Source organism: Convolutriloba macropyga, chromosome 2, assembly GCF_964194025.1.
Source record: "Convolutriloba macropyga chromosome 2, txConMacr16.3, whole genome shotgun sequence".
Taxonomy (NCBI): Eukaryota; Metazoa; Xenacoelomorpha; order Acoela; family Convolutidae; genus Convolutriloba; species Convolutriloba macropyga.
This window is the reverse complement of record NC_134469.1, coordinates 16,292,465-16,309,989: the sequence shown is the minus strand read 5'-3', so window position 1 is coordinate 16,309,989 and position 17,525 is coordinate 16,292,465. Positions and strand designations below refer to the sequence as shown.

The following is a 17,525-nucleotide window of genomic DNA, read 5'->3' as shown; positions in this document are numbered from 1 at the left end:
GCTAGAAATCGCCATCAGACTCTTCTAAGACTTGGATTACGGATGACATTTCGGTAACCTAATGCCCTATGACTTAATGACCGGGCTTTATCGTTTTAACCCGTTTCTTTTCGACTTCGTTTTCGAAGCATGAAAAAAATCCATTCAGTTGAAACAGTGAGTGAGGTAAGTCGGAAATCAAGCGTGAAAATTGTGACTTATGTAAAACAAAAAACGTAATAAAAGTTAAAGAGAATTTAACCAGAGCGCCTAAATGAAAACCGTTGAGAGGCTGACGGTGGCTATTAACAATTGAGCTCAAAATGGTCCAAATCTGCAAAATTTACAGGTATTTATAATCCGTATCAGTATGAAAATTCATAGATCCTTCTAGCTATAGACTGGCTGATATGGTTTACTTTACACCTTAAGTATGAAGAATTTCCCGTTGTCGTATATGGCAAAAAATCTACAGTGAGGATTGGCGAGTTGGTTGGTGAGGATTGGCGAGTTGGTTAATCATCATTAGTGGTGGGAAGGACACATTCATTGCCTAAATTTATGGTACAATGATAAATTTGTGGTTTGAACAAACTTGGAGCCAGGATTCGGCTCAAATTAGACGCCACTAGTCAATAATATCACTTCGCCAACATCAGGTAACTAAGGTTTCCTTTATACATCGAAGTTTCAACTTAAAGTTCTCCACTTAGCGATTAATCACACAATTAAAGCGTCGAAAACTTAATTACGCTCAAAATTGAAATCAGTCACCGCATCAACAGCCAAAAAGCTAGAACACAAAAGGGCAAATTTTAAAACTAACCGGACAATTTGATCTCAGTTGCAAGTCTGTTAGTCCTTCTGAGAATGTCTTCATTGGTTCTCAGCTGATTCAAAAAATTCGAATACTTGTCCATCTGATTACTTAAACTTCTCTGTAGTTTCACGGTCGCTGTTGGGTGCAGCGTGTCAATGCAGCAGTGGTCTAAAACCTCCCGACACTGAGCCATGCATTTGTCACACTCCTGAGGTAAAAAAAGGACTGTCAAGGATTGGTTAAAAAATAAAAAGAATTTTGCATGCTACTTGTGTGTACACGGTAATCGAAATCTATCTATCAGAACATCATAGCTGCCATGGTATATCATCAACTTTGCAACCATTTGCGGTTTCCTCAGCCAAAGAAATTTTGCCGATTATCTGAATTGACATAGCGCAATTAATAAGACAAAACTAACTGCGATATCTCTAAGCCTGAGCCCAATTTGAGCTCTAATTTAAGCTATGCATAAAATGACTGGGATATACTCAGTTGACCTCATATCCTTCACACAAAGTAAGCAAAAGTTATTTCGAAACTGAGGAAAGTCAATTTTGAGAATGAAGTCAGGAGTGACAAAAAATTTGATCACGCCAATGAAGGCAAAAAATTGTTTAAAAAATGGCGTCAAGCACCAGTAAAATCAGTACAAATCCCATTCAGGAATAAAACATAACCAACTAACGCCGGGCGAATTGCTCTCAAACGACCGGCGAGCGGTTGGCTTCGTCAGTAGCTAGCCACGGAGGGGGGGGGGTGCACCGGGGGCTGATGGGGGGGCAACACTGGGTGGGGGGGGGGCAACAGCGCTGTGGGGGGTGGAGGCAATAGTGGAGGTGGGGGGTCAACAGGGGGGGGGGAGGTTTCTCAACCTCTAAGAACCTCTAAGTGCCAGACGATTGGTGTAAATCAACCAACAAAAAACAAAAAAAAATGCAATGCACTATAGCACTTATCGAATCGAAAAAGCGGACCAAGAATTGACCAAACGAAGAGCAGACTTTAAAATTAATGAGATCCAGATCCTCAAAATCTTTTCTGTGTTGTTATGAACATTCCATTAACCTATTTTCAAGCATTAAAGATTTTTCTTTGCCCTATAAAAATGGAAAATTACAAAAAAATCGAAAAACTTATCTTCGAAAAATTAGCGTTAAAGGCTTTGACGCTGGAGTTGGGGAAAATTACAAAAAAATCGAAAAACTTATCTTCGAAAAATTAGCGTTAAAGGCTTTGACGCTGGAGTTGGCGCAAATAAAAAAAAGAAAGCAAACACATAAGCATTAAAAGACATTTGGTTATGATTAATAGCCATAAAAATTATGATCGACATTTAAAAAACAAAAATAATAAAAATTACAAAAATTGCTGCAATCAGGGCTCAAAACAGCCAAAACTTATTTTTCACCTTGAATTTAGGCCAGAGAGCAATTAAGGTCCTTAAAAATTACTAATACCAGCTGAGGTCCTCAACTGCAACTTTAAGCCCGCCAAGCTTTACCTGTTTATCCCGTTTCAGAGTCACGCAAAAAGGTGTAAAAAATACGAAAAAAGGAAGATAACCAACACAATCCAAATTCTTTTGATTGTAAAAGCAGCACAAAACAATTCAAATCTTTGAATTGCAATAGGAGCGCAACAAAATCCTGCTTAGAAGTGTTACACACACTCACTTTACCTTATCTTTTTGAAGTAAAATAAAGAAAATTCGAATTCAGAGTGAAATCATTTTTGAGACTGAGGTAATTCGCGTGTGAGAAAAAATTTAATCGCGCAAATAAGCAAAACAGACTCTCCAAAAAGGGTAAAAAATGATGAGACGCATGCAATTCCTTAAAAATTGTATAAACGAATGAACGAAAAGCAGATTTGAAGTGATAGCGACGCCAGGTGTTCGTAACAAAAATCATAGTTAAAAATCAACAAAAATCGTGTTGACAAAAAAAAAACATAGGACAAGTCCTGAATTATAATCCAAATAATTGAATTTACTAACAACCTGACAACAAACGTTTTTACATTAACATCAAATTAAGACAGCAAACAAAGCCCACTGCTCTATAAAAAATTTTAATCGAAACAATTTGAAGATTTCTGGTTCCCATCTAGTGTTTTAAAATTAACTATTATCATCAAATTATGAACACGATTGACTCTACTCGTTCATAGATTGAGTACAAATTGCAACAACCCTGTGGGAATCAACGGCAAACAATGCAAAACGAGGCAAAAAGAATAGGCATGAAAAAATTAGGCAAAAAAAATTTTTTGAAAGTCAGAGGACTTAAAGAAAACCACATAACTACATGCCAAAATCCTTAACCACAGCATATCATAAAACCTCATAATTAAAAAATATACCTTTTGGAAGTTCTAATGGTATAAAAAGCGACAATAAAACTAAAAAAAATCAAGATTCACGAAATCGCCTGATTATTTTGAAAAGAAACGGTACCTCAGTCAATAAAAATTTTAGATAAATATTAGAGCTAATAATTTGACCCAAAGTACGTCACATCGGACAACCAGGGTCAATTGTTACTTTTGAGACACAGCGATCAGACTATCAGGAAAACCAAAAAACATGCAAGACTCAACTACTCAACTTTTATTTTTAGAAAAAAAACTCAGAACGATTTGTTTAAAAATCACAGAAATCGAAAGCCACGGTCTGGGTCTGAAAAAACTATTACAATCAACTTAACCGTCTTTGGCAACCATGAGACTTGTCATTAAAAAGACTAAGAGATAAGTCAACAAATTCGCCAACAAAAACTTGCAAAACAAATTTTATTTAAATTTCTCGAAAAAATTATCGCCCAATTCCCAATTATCACTCCATGAGACCAAATGTACAGATGTAGCAAATGTCAAAAACCACTCTTACTACAAATTGTGTCAAATTTTTGGCAAAAATCAAATACTGATATTTTATGACCACAATTTGTGTCAAACATCTGTGACATTAAGTGTATGAAAACAAAAAACGGGGCCAAAATCAAATACTGACTGATATTTTATGACTACAAATTGTGTCAAATTGAGAACACGCATTAACTGCCCGATGATGAGTAAAAGCAATTGCAAAAAGGCGCAATTTAGTCAAATTGACGCTTGTGAAAAAAAGTCTCTCAAAAACCAAAAACTTGTTCAAACAACAACATATAAATCAAATTTAAGGTCTGACGAGAAAAAGCCGAAAAAAGTAAGAACAGATCTTACAAAAGACAGCACACCAAAACAATCGATTCTTTAGACTGTAAAAAAAACCGAGAGAAAGCCAATAATAGCCTCAGCTATCGCTTTGCGGCTATTAATAAAAGGGGCCAAAACATTTCCAAAAAAGAATGGGACTTGTCTGCTTCGATAAAACTCAGCTTTGTGTATAACTAGTTTCCACTGGCACAACGCACCAATCTTAAGACAAACAATAACATAATAGTCGGCCAGACACTATAAGCACACTGAAAATATAAGCACACTGAAAAGGAGGAAATGCCAAACAACGGAGAAAAACTGTTAAAGTTCTCAGGTTCTTAGCAAAATTTAGTTTTGAAAAACCCGCTTTGCACCCAAAACATTTCACTCAGAACTGTGCTTTAATTCAGGTACCAACAGAACAAAAAACTGGGTAAAACATCGAAAATAGCCTAGGAATCAGATGAATTTGAAACTCTTGAAATGCCAAAAAACCTCGTAAATCTATCCAAAACGACCAAAATATCAAGTAATTAGGTCTTTAATAACCTTTCGGACAGGTATTAAAATCAGAAAAAAGCAGCTCCAAAAAGACGCACGTAATTAAAAATTGCTCGCTTAGCGAATCAAAAAGTATGACCAAGAAACTTCACTCAGACAATCATAAAAATGAATAGGCCTAGAAATGAATAGACCTATTCAGGAAAGGAATTCAGGAAACAATAACTGCAATAGAATAAACACTGGGTAAAACATCGGTTAAATAGCCCGCCACCTTTTCTCACCGCTATTCGAACTCGTCTACCAAAACAAATTTAAAACAACTTCCGGTTTCGTTGCTCGCTCCCATTACAAAAAAACGGAAAACCAAATTATAACCGTCTAACGTCGGGCGAATTGCTCACCTGTTTATCTCGTTTTTGATGACGAAAAATCAACTGAGTCAGACGAAAACCGGTCAGGCGAAAAATCGCAAAACAAACAGGACTAACATAATTGCTACAAACTTTGAGAGCAATTGAAAAACTTCCTTTGAGAGCAATTAAACACATCTTCGAATCGTAAAAATTCTAACTTTCAGCAACAATTTGTTCATTGTGGCATTTGTATAACTCTCACACTTAAGTCAAAAAGCTTCTTAAAAAAAGTACTTCCTGTTAAAAACAAAAAAGACCGATAAAAACCAATACTCCTCTAGTAAAAACCAAGAGAACACCAAAAAAAATCTCGCTATCGCAGCTATTAAACATAGCCAGCAGATTGCCGGAATAGCTGCGAAAAGATAGACTCGCTTGTCGTATAATAGAGATAGAAATATATACAGATATAAGTTAAAAAAGTTATCAACGCCGCTCACAAAAACTATGTAACAAATTCAGCGACAAATTAATAAAGCTTGTTAAAATTCATTGCTCAGAAGCCTTTTCATTAGGGACCTTTATTTCACATATGAGTTCCTTTGACCTTAAACTAATTCAAAGAAAACTTAAAGTTTAAAGTGCAAAAGTCATTTTATTGAGTGAGGTAAGTCACGTATGACCAAAATCTAATCACGCAAAAAACTTATGCTAGAGAGAGTGAGATGTGACGTCACGCGCGCAAAAGCCGTTAGTGAGAGGAAGTCATTAAGAAAATTTGACTTTTTCAGCTTTGCTGTGTGCACAACTATTAAACGAAGAGCGTCAGACAATGAAACAAAAAATATAGCCGGAAGAATTCCAGAAACAACTCGAAGTAGAACAGTGACCATCCTCACTTTTAATGCACATTCTACTAATTATAATAAGCATTTTGAAACAACAACAGGAAAAATATCATGCGAAAACTAACTGACAGAAACTGATACACACTAAATGATCCTTTAGTGATTAGTAGGAATCTGTTGAAAGTCCCCTCCCACTGGCATCCAAGGTGTATATTGCAATGGGTATTTGTTCAGAATGCTCACGCAATTCTCACGCAACAAGTGTGGCTTCTTAATGTATGCTAGGGTCTCGGGAGAGTTTAACTTTACTTTGGAGCTAAAAATAGTTGAAACTGTTTCCTTTTAAGCGAGGATTCAATTGAACAAGTTTTTGAAATGCATATATGCTTTTTGATTTATTTAAACTGAGCGCAAGAGAAGAAGCGTACGTTTAAATATCATTGAATGATTTCAATTTAATATAAATATATTTGGCGCTGATAATTGACACGAGCGAAAGTCACTTTTTCTCTTTTTTGAGTATGTTATAGGGACTAATAAAGGATTGCTTCAATCTTTTTAATTAATCTGGCATTATTAAATTGTAACTGTCAGTTTTGATGAACCTGCCAACCTCAGGATATGATCAATTTTTAGCGTTTACAATAGATGATAACTATACATTCCTCCATTTTTGGCGTACAAGCATCAAAACAAGCAAGATCAAATCAAGATAGAAAGGAAAAAAATATTATACTTCGATATGAATAACGTTGCAAAAGAGACATTTGTTCGAGTATAATTGCTCAAAAATATTGCTGTTACTCACAATCTGAAAAAAATTGACTTATTTTGACTGCACAAAAAACTATTGGTGAACAAAACTATAAAACAGGTTTTTTAGAAAAATAAAATAACAATTGACGCAAAACTTCTTATATGAGCTGGCAAAGCAAACCTCGAGGCAAGAAGATGACGGTCTTAGTCGGAAAGTTCTCTAAAGAAGATCTAAATTCTAAAAGCATTGTCCGAAACATTAATCTAACCAAAATGTTAATTAATTTCTCTCGTACATCAGACGCCCATCGAATAAATAACGGAGAAGTACTAAAAAAACACCCATCCAATAATTGACAGAGAAGTACTAAAAAACAATTAAATTAACAAAAACAAAACTGGAAAAGCTGTTTAATTTATTAAAGTGTAAAGTGACCTCTTAACAATCAAGATTCTTCGAAATTATTCAGCAAAATAATTTCATAGCTTCTTCTGCTAGATCGGTCACTCATCCAAAACGCCAGAGAGAAACATCAAAAGAACATTGGAAACAGCCATAACAAAAAAAATCTGAGAAAAAAGAAAATTTCTAAGTAAGAATTAATCGAGTAACACTACAGCGAGAAGCGTAAGATCAGAAGAAACAGGCAAAACTTTGAAAACCATCCCAAAGTCAGCAAAAAATTGGTCAAACGTTTGGAATCAATTGTTAATCAAAATGAGAGAACCCCAAAAATGGTTGGACAATTGATTTGAACCCCACAACTCCGCAAATGCCATCAAAAATAGAAGCAGAATACAAAATATGCTAGAAAACATCAAAAATAAGGCAAAATGGTGGAATAGCAGCAAAGAGAATCTTTAGCTGTAATATTTGCTGCAGAAAATTTCCTTAAATTCTTTGCTTGGTCAAAACTGTTTCCAGAGACACCATAAATAGTTTAGGTAACAGTGAGAAACACGTTTGATAGAAAAAAATGAATTAAAACTATTAAACTGCTTTGAAAAATCCGCGCGCGATCAATGTTCACCCGCTTAGTTTGAAAAATTTTTCACACCTACTTTTCTCGCTTTCTCTCAACAGATATGAAGAGAAAATAATCTCCCTCTTCTGTCTGCACCTCGATTCGTTCAGGCGTTTGACCTTAGTTTTCACATCAAGCATTGAGTTTTACATCCTGTTTCAAATATACTCACATTATCAATCAAAAACATGTCTTTATATTTATTTACCAATCGTGGCGTAAAAAACATTACAGCGTTATCCTTCCGTCTAAATAAAAATGAAAACAGATAAGAGTGATCAGAAATACGAGAAACAAACAAGAATTGCAAAAAAGTTCAATTTGTTAAAATTATAAAAATTTATTAAAAAGATAACTAAAACAATTTTTCATTGAATATCAATCATTAAACGTCAAAAAATGAATCCGTCTTTCATAACACGAAATTAAACCAATGACTGCACAGAAAGTAAATTTCTACGATTTAAAACCAAAAACAAGGAAAATTGACAAAAATCGCAGAGTAGTATGTGTACAACTTCATGCACACAAAAAAGACCTCACGTTCAATAGAGTTGTTCAATGCAAGAATTGCTAAACGAACGTTGTCATATACACTGATTCTTAAGAAAAAAAGTTCTGTCACAGATCCAAAAACGAATAAATTAAAAAAAATTAACTAAAAAGTTGAGAAATGAGTGTCCATTTTACACTTAGAAGAATTATATATCTAAGCAAAACTTTGCGGTAACAATTCAATAAATTGAGTTTTGTTGCAGCATCGATAAAAAACAATTTCTACAAAAAAAACAAACAACTAAACAAAAATTGAACCAAATTGACTGTTTCCTTTTGAGCCAGGATTCGATTGAACAAGTTTTTGAAATGCAATTTTTTATGATTTAATTAAACTGAACGCAAGAGAAGAAGCGTACGTTTAAAAATCATTGAATGGTTTCAATTTAATATAAATATATCTGGCGTTGAAAATTGGCATGAGCGAACGTCACTTTTGCTCTTTTTTGAGTATGTTATGGGAACTAATAAAGGATCATTTCAATGTTTTCAATTGAACTGGCATTATTAAATCGTAACTGCCAGCCTTCATGAACTTGCTATCAGGATATGATCATTTTTCAGCGTTTAAATAGGATGATAACTATGCATTCCTCCGTTTTTGGCGTACCAGCATCAAAACAAGCAAGATCAAATCAAGATAGAAAGGAAAGCTTTTATACATTGATATGTATAACGTTGCATAAGATACATTTGTTCGAGTATAATTGCTCAAAATTAATGCTGTTTCTCACAAACTAAAAAAAAATGACTTAATTTGACTGCAAAAAATCTATTGGTGAACGAAACTGTAAAACAGGTTCTTAGAAAAATTAAAAAAAACAATTGACGGAAAACTTCTCATATGAGCTGGCAAAGAGAACCTCGAGGAAACAAGATGACGGTGTAAATTGGAAAATCCTCTAAAAAAGATCTAAATTCTAAAAGCATTGTCCGAGACATTTATCAAACCAAAATTTAAATTATTTTCTCTCGTACATCAGACGCCCATCAAATAAATAACGGAGAAGTACTAAACAGAAACCCATCCAATAATTGACAGAGAAGTACTAGAAAACAAGTAAATAAACGAAAACAAACCTGGAAAAGTTGTTTAATTTATTAAAGTGTAAAGTGCCTCTTTACTATCAAGATTCTTCGAAATTATCCAGCGAAAAACTTATAGCTTCTTCAGCTAGATCGGTCACTCATCCAAAACGCCAGAGAGAAACATCAAATGAACATTGGAAACAGTCATAAAAAACTGAAAAAAAAAGAGAATTTTGAAACTAAGAATTAACCGAGTAAAACTACAGCGAGAAGCGTAAGATCAGAAGAAATAGGCAGAACTTTGAAAAATGGCTCCAACAATTGGAATAAATTGTTCATCAAAAATTTTTCACACCTACTTTTCTCGCTTTCTCTCAACAGATATGAAGAGAAAATAATCTCCCTCTTCTGTCTGCACCTCGATTCGTTCAGGCGTTTGACCTTAGTTTTCACATCAAGCATTGAGTTTTACATCCTGTTTCAAATATACTCACATTATCAATCAAAAACATGTCCCTATATTTATTTACCAATCGTGGCGTAAAAAACATTACAGCGTTATCCTTCCGTCTAAATAAAAATGAAAACAGATAAGAGTGATCAGAAATACGAAAAACAAACAAGAATTACAAAAAAGTTCAATTTGTTAAAATTATAAAAATTTATTAAAAAGATAACTAAAACAATTTTTCATTGAATATCAATCATTAAACGTCAAAAAATGAATCCGTCTTTCATAGCACGAAATTAAACCAATGACTGCACAGAAAGTAAATTTCTACGATTTAAAACGAAAAACAAGGAAAATTGACAAAAATCGCAGAGTAGTATGTGTACAACTTCATGCACACAAAAAAGACCTCACGTTCAATAGAGTTGTTCAATGCAAGAATTGCTAAACGAACGTTGTCATATACACTGATTCTTAAGAAAAAAAGTTCTGTCACAGATCCAAAAACGAATAAATTAAAAAAAATTAACTAAAAAGTTGAGAAATGAGTGTCCATTTTACACTTAGAAGAATTATATATCTAAGCAAAACTTTGCGGTAACAATTCAATAAATTGAGTTTTGTTGCAGCATCGATAAAAAACAATTTCTACAAAAAAAAACAAAAAACAACTAAATAAAAATTGAACCAAATGGACTGTTTCCTTTTGAGCCAGGATTCAATTGAACAAGTTTTTGAAATGCAATTTTTTATGATTTAATTAAACTGAACGCAAGAGAAGAAGCGTACGTTTAAAAATCATTGAATGGTTTCAATTTAATATAAATATATCTGGCGTTGAAAATTGGCATGAGCGAACGTCACTTTTGCTCTTTTTTGAGTATGTTATGGGAACTAATAAAGGATCATTTCAATGTTTTCAATTGAACTGGCATTATTAAATTGTAACTGCCAGCCTTCATGAACTTGCTATCAGGATATGATCATTTTTAAGCGTTTAAATAGGATGATAACTATGCATTCCTCCGTTTTTGGCGTACCAGCATCAAAACAAGCAAGATCAAATCAAGATAGAAAGGAAAGCTTTTATACATTGATATGTATAACGTTGCATAAGATACATTTGTTCGAGTATAATTGCTCAAAATTAATGCTGTTTCTCACAAACTAAAAAAAATGACTTAATTTGACTGCAAAAAATCTATTGGTGAACGAAACTGTAAAACAGGTTCTTAGAAAAATTAAAAAAAACAATTGACGGAAAACTTCTCATATGAGCTGGCAAAGAGAACCTCGAGGAAACAAGATGACGGTGTAAATTGGAAAATCCTCTAAAAAAGATCTAAATTCTAAAAGCATTGTCCGAGACATTTATCAAACCAAAATTTAAATTATTTTCTCTCGTACATCAGACGCCCATCAAATAAATAACGGAGAAGTACTAAACAGAAACCCATCCAATAATTGACAGAGAAGTACTAGAAAACAAGTAAATAAACGAAAACAAACCTGGAAAAGTTGTTTAATTTATTAAAGTGTAAAGTGCCTCTTTACTATCAAGATTCTTCGAAATTATCCAGCGAAAAACTTATAGCTTCTTCAGCTAGATCGGTCACTCATCCAAAACGCCAGAGAAACATCAAATGAACATTGGAAACAGTCATAAAAAACTGAAAAAAAAGAGAATTTTGAAACTAAGAATTAACCGAGTAAAACTACAGCGAGAAGCGTAAGATCAGAACAAATAGGCAGAACTTTGAAAAATGGCTCCAACAATTGGAATAAATTGTTCATAAAAAATTTTTCACACCTACTTTTCTCGCTTTCTCTCAACAGATATGAAGAGAAAATAATCTCCCTCTTCTGTCTGCACCTCGATTCGTTCAGGCGTTTGACCTTAGTTTTCACATCAAGCATTGAGTTTTACATCCTGTTTCAAATATACTCACATTATCAATCAAAAACATGTCCTTATATTTATTTACCAATCGTGGCGTAAAAAACATTACAGCCTTATCCTTCCGTCTAAATAAAAATGAAAACAGATAAGAGTGATCAGAAATACGAAAAACAAACAAGAATTGCAAAAAAGTTCAATTTGTTAAAATTATAAAAATTTATTAAAAAGATAACTAAAACAATTTTTCATTGAATATCAATCATTAAACGTCAAAAAATGAATCCGTCTTTCATAACACGAAATTAAACCAATGACTGCACAGAAAGTAAATTTCTACGATTTAAAACCAAAAACAAGGAAAATTGACAAAAATCGCAGAGTAGTATGTGTACAACTTCATGCACACAAAAAAGACCTCACGTTCAATAGAGTTGTTCAATGCAAGAATTGCTAAACGAACGTTGTCATATACACTGATTCTTAAGAAAAAAAGTTCTGTCACAGATCCAAAAACGAATAAATTTAAAAAAATTAACTAAAAAGTTGAGAAATGAGTGTCCATTTTACACTTAGAAGAATTATATATCTAAGCAAAACTTTGCGGTAACAATTCAATAAATTGAGTTTTGTTGCAGCATCGATAAAAAACAATTTCTACAAAAAAAACAAAAAACAACTAAATAAAAATTGAACCAAATGGACTGTTTCCTTTTGAGCCAGGATTCAATTGAACAAGTTTTTGAAATGCAATTTTTTATGATTTAATTAAACTGAACGCAAGAGAAGAAGCGTACGTTTAAAAATCATTGAATGGTTTCAATTTAATATAAATATATCTGGCGTTGAAAATTGGCATGAGCGAACGTCACTTTTGCTCTTTTTTGAGTATGTTATGGGAACTAATAAAGGATCATTTCAATGTTTTCAATTGAACTGGCATTATTAAATTGTAACTGCCAGCCTTCATGAACTTGCTATCAGGATATGATCATTTTTAAGCGTTTAAATAGGATGATAACTATGCATTCCTCCGTTTTTGGCGTACCAGCATCAAAACAAGCAAGATCAAATCAAGATAGAAAGGAAAGCTTTTATACATTGATATGTATAACGTTGCATAAGATACATTTGTTCGAGTATAATTGCTCAAAATTAATGCTGTTTCTCACAAACTAAAAAAAATGACTTAATTTGACTGCAAAAAATCTATTGGTGAACGAAACTGTAAAACAGGTTCTTAGAAAAATTAAAAAAAACAATTGACGGAAAACTTCTCATATGAGCTGGCAAAGAGAACCTCGAGGAAACAAGAAGACGGTGCAAATTGGAAAATCCTCTAAAAAAGATCTAAATTCTAAAAGCATTGTCCGAGACATTTATCAAACCAAAATTTAAATTATTTTCTCTCGTACATCAGACGCCCATCAAATAAATAACGGAGAAGTACTAAACAGAAACCCATCCAATAATTGACAGAGAAGTACTAGAAAACAAGTAAATAAACGAAAACAAACCTGGAAAAGTTGTTTAATTTATTAAAGTGTAAAGTGCCTCTTTACTATCAAGATTCTTCGAAATTATCCAGCGAAAAACTTATAGCTTCTTCAGCTAGATCGGTCACTCATCCAAAACGCCAGAGAGAAACATCAAATGAACATTGGAAACAGTCATAAAAAACTGAAAAAAAAAGAGAATTTTGAAACTAAGAATTAACCGAGTAAAACTACAGCGAGAAGCGTAAGATCAGAAGAAATAGGCAGAACTTTGAAAAATGGCTCCAACAATTGGAATAAATTGTTCATCAAAAAGGGAGAACCCCAAAACTGCTTGGACAACTGATTTGAACCACACAACTCCGCAAATGCCATCAAAAATAGAAGCAGAATACAAAAAATGCTAGAAAAAAATCAAAAATAAGGCAAAATGGTACAATAGCTGCAAACAGAATCTTTGAGTGTAATATTTGCTCGGATGGTCAAAACTGCTTCCCGAGAGAAACTAACAAGATTTGCAAAAAACTTCAAAATATTAAAATTAAATACAAAAATATATTAAAAATATAACCAAAAGAAACTTACATTGAATTTCAATCATTAAACGTCTAAAAATGAATCCGTTTTTCATAACACGAAATTAAACCAATGACTGCACAGAAAGTAAATTTCTACGATTTAAAACCAAAAACAACCAAAAACAAGGAAAATTGGACAAAAATCGCGGAAAAGTACTTCAATAAAAAAGTAAATAAAAATTAAACCAAATGGACTGTTTCCTTTTGAGCCAGGATTCAACTGAACAAGTTTTTGAAATGCAGTTTTTTTATTATTTATTTGAACTGAACGCAAGAGAAGAAGCGTACGTTTAAATATCATTGAATGATTTCAATTTAATATAAATATATCTGGCGTTGATAATTGACATGAGTGAATGTCACTTTTGCTCTTTTTTGAGTATTCTATAGGAACAAAAAAAGGATCACTTCAATGGTTTTATTTGAACTGAAATTATTAAATTGTAACTGCCAGCCTTCATGAACTTGCTAACCTCAGGATATTCATTTTAAGCGTTTAAAAAGGATGATAACTACACATTCCTCCGTTTTTGGTGTACAGGCAACAAAAAAGCAAGATCAAATCAAGATAGAAAGGAAAAGCTTTTATACATCGATATGCATAACGTTGAATAAGATACATATGTTCGAGTATAATTGCACAAAATTATTGCTGTTTCTCACAATCTGAAAAAAAACTGACTTATTTTGACAGCACAAAAAACTATTGGTGAACAAAACTATAAAACAGGTTTTTTAGAAAAATAAAATAACAATTGACGGAAAATTTTTTATATGAGCTGGCAAAGAGAACCTCGAAGAAAGGAGATGACGGTCTAAATCGGAAAGTTCTCTAAAAAAGATCTAAATTCTAAAAGCATTGTCCGAAACATTAATGAAACCAAAAAGTAAATTATTTTCTCTCGTACATCAGACGCCCATCAAATAAATAACGGAGAAGTACTAAACAAACACCCATCCAATAACTGACAGAGAAGCACTAAAAACATTTAAATTAACAAAAACAAAACTGGAAAAGCTGTTTAATTTATTAAAGTGTAAAGTGACCTCTTAACTATCAATATTCTTCGAAATTATTCAGCAAAATAATTTCATAGCTTCTTCTGCTAGATCCGTCACTCATCCAAAACGCCAGAGAGAAACATCAAATGAACATTGGAAACAGCCATAAAAAACCTGAAAAAAGAGAAATTTAACTAAGAATTAACCGAGTAAAACTACAGCGAGAAGCGCAAGAACAGAAGAAATAGGCAAAGCTTTGAAAATGGCCCAAACATTTGGAATTAATTGTTAATCAAAAAGAGAGAACCCCAAAACTGCTTGGACAACTGATTTGAACCACACAACTCCGCAAATGCCATCAAAAATAGAAGCAGAATACAAAAAATGCTAGAAAACATCAAAAAAGGCAAAATGGTAGAGTAGCTGCAAAGAGAATCTTTAGGTGTAATATTTGCTGCAGAAAATTTCCTTAAATTATTTGCTTGATCAAAACTGCTTCCAGAGACACCAAAAATAGTTTAGATAACAGTGAAAAACACGTTTGATAGAAAAAGTTGAATTTAAACTAATAAACTGCTTTGAAAAATCCGCGCGTGATCACAAAATTTCACTCGATTAGTTTGAAAATTTTTTGACACCTACTTTTCTCGCTCTCTCTCTCTCTCTATCAACATATATGAAGGGAAAATCAATCTCCCTCTTCTTTGTGCACCTCGATTCGTTCAGGCGTTTGACCTTAGTTTTCACATCAAGCATTGAGTTTTACATCCTGTTTCAAATATACTCACGTTATCAATCAAAAACATGTACTTATATTTATTTAGCAATCATGGCGTGAAAACATTACACTTTTATACTTCCGTCTAAATAAAAAGTGAAAAACGATTACACCAATCAGAGACACGAGAAACTAACACGATTTGCAAAAAAAGTTCAAAATATTAAAATTAAATATAAAAATATATTAAAATGATAACCAAAAGAAACTTTCAATGAATTTCAAACATTAAACGTCAAAAAATAAATCCGTTTTTCATAACACGAAATTAAACCAATGACTGCACAGAAAGTAAATTTCTACGATTTAAAACCAAAAACGAACAAAAACAAGGAAAATTGGACAAAAATCGCAGATTAGTATGTGTACAACTTTATGCAGACAAAAAAGACCTCACGTTCAATAGAGTTGTTCAATGAAAGAATTGCTAAACGAACGTTGTCATATACACTGATTCTTAAGAAAAAAAATTCTGTCACAGATCCAAAATTGAATAATTTAAAAAAAATTAACTCAGAAGTTAAGAAATGAGTGCCCATTTTACACTTAGAAGAATTATAAGGCTATGCAAAACTTTGCGGTATCAAATTAATACATTTAGTATTATTGCAGCATCAATAAAAAATATTTCTACAAAAAACCCAAAGTACAAGGAAAAAAATGAATCAAATGAACGAAAAAACGGCCAAACACGTTTAGCTATATGCGCCAGTCTCTTAAAAACTCTTTTTAAGTCAAAAAGTTAATCACTCAGCGCATGATCAAAAAACTTCTCTCGCTTATAAAAAAAATCTGTTCACCATGACAGTTTTTCTCACTTTTGCCCTTAGGTCGAAATGCCACATGAACAGAACTGGAAACAAAAAAAAAATTTAGTAGTATTTAAAAAATAAATGAAACAACACTTAACACAGAGAAAAGAGCCAGCACATTGCCATAACATTTGCAAAATATATATGCGAGCCGTAGAATAGAGATAAACAGCCACAGCTTAAGACTAACAATTGACGTCAAAAATAAAAAAAAAACCAGTCGCAAAACGTCATTAAAAAAACATGAAGGAAATTGCTTTAATGAGGTCTGATCTCACAAAAATTGATACCAAAAATAAACTCATTTCATAACTGTGACGTAACCAACTACAATCACGCTAATTGCTCTCAAAGTACCGGCGAGCGGTCCGCATCGATAGCACTCAGGTTGGACGTAGGGAGGCGAGTCGGGAGCAAATTCGGAGGGGCTTGGAGCGGGCGGTTTGGGTTTGGATGGGGGTTGAGTTTGCAGCGACTTTATGCCTCACGGGATTTACAAGTCTATACTGTTTTTGAAAATGAAAAACGAAAAGCGTCAGACGAAAAAATGGTCGAGGAAAAACCGCATACAAAGACAGCATGACTGATATAATTTCTACGAACTTCATTTGAGAGCAATATAACAGAACAGAATAGCTCTGCAATATCTTTGCTAGGTCTACAAACCCTTCGACAATTAGGGCTCAGAGTTGGAGAAAAAGCGGGTGAGGACGAGTCTGTTGGGTAAGGGGTGTAACTTAAGGTAAAACAAATGACTACCGTTTACAATTTTAACAGAATTTTTTTTTTGCAAAAAATTATAGAAACTTTGGAAATTGTGAACATAGCTGGCAGATTGCCAGAAAATAGCCGCAATGATTCGTAGATCGGCAGTCTAAAAAAACAGTAAAAAAGACAGACCAAAAAAATTTATTTTTTCATTGAAGGCTGATCTGTTATATTTTGATTAAAAATCTGTATAAGTTCTTGCTGCCTCTATTAGCTGATCTCAAATAACCTTCAATTAGAGTGACACACACCCATTTGACCTTATCTCTTTGAATTAAAGTAAATAAAAGTCAATTTCAAAGTGAGGAAGTCATTTTTGAGAGTGAGGTAAGTCAAGTGTGACCAAAAATTTAATCACGTGCATGAACAAAAAAACTCGCTCCACTAAGAGCGAAAAATGACGTCACACATGCAATTCAGTTAAAACGAATGAACAAAAAGTGGCTGTGACGTCATATGGTCGTAACAAAAATCATGACGACGAAATAAAAAAACATAGCAGGACAAGTCCTGACGTACAATTCAATTCAAAGAATTTTCACTGACTAAACCAAAAACTAGACCTAGAACGGACAATGAATGGATTGGTAAAACCATTTAGAAAAAAAATCCGATCCAAAAAAAAACGAAAAAACAGAGTCAAATTGCCGCATGTGAACAAAAAACCACTAGC

At 33.1% G+C, this 17,525-nt stretch overlaps 1 protein-coding gene across 2 annotated transcripts in view; it reads right to left on the bottom strand.

Moving 5' to 3' along the window:
- Positions 1-17,525, bottom strand: part of LOC142357261 (nesprin-1-like) — a 278,227-nt gene that overhangs the window by 113,383 nt on the left and 147,319 nt on the right. For both annotated transcript variants that reach the window (XM_075408914.1, XM_075408920.1), the window contains exon 22: positions 806-1,007. In XM_075408914.1, the coding sequence (XP_075265029.1) occupies positions 806-1,007 (202 nt within the window). The remainder of the gene's footprint in view (positions 1-805; positions 1,008-17,525) is intronic.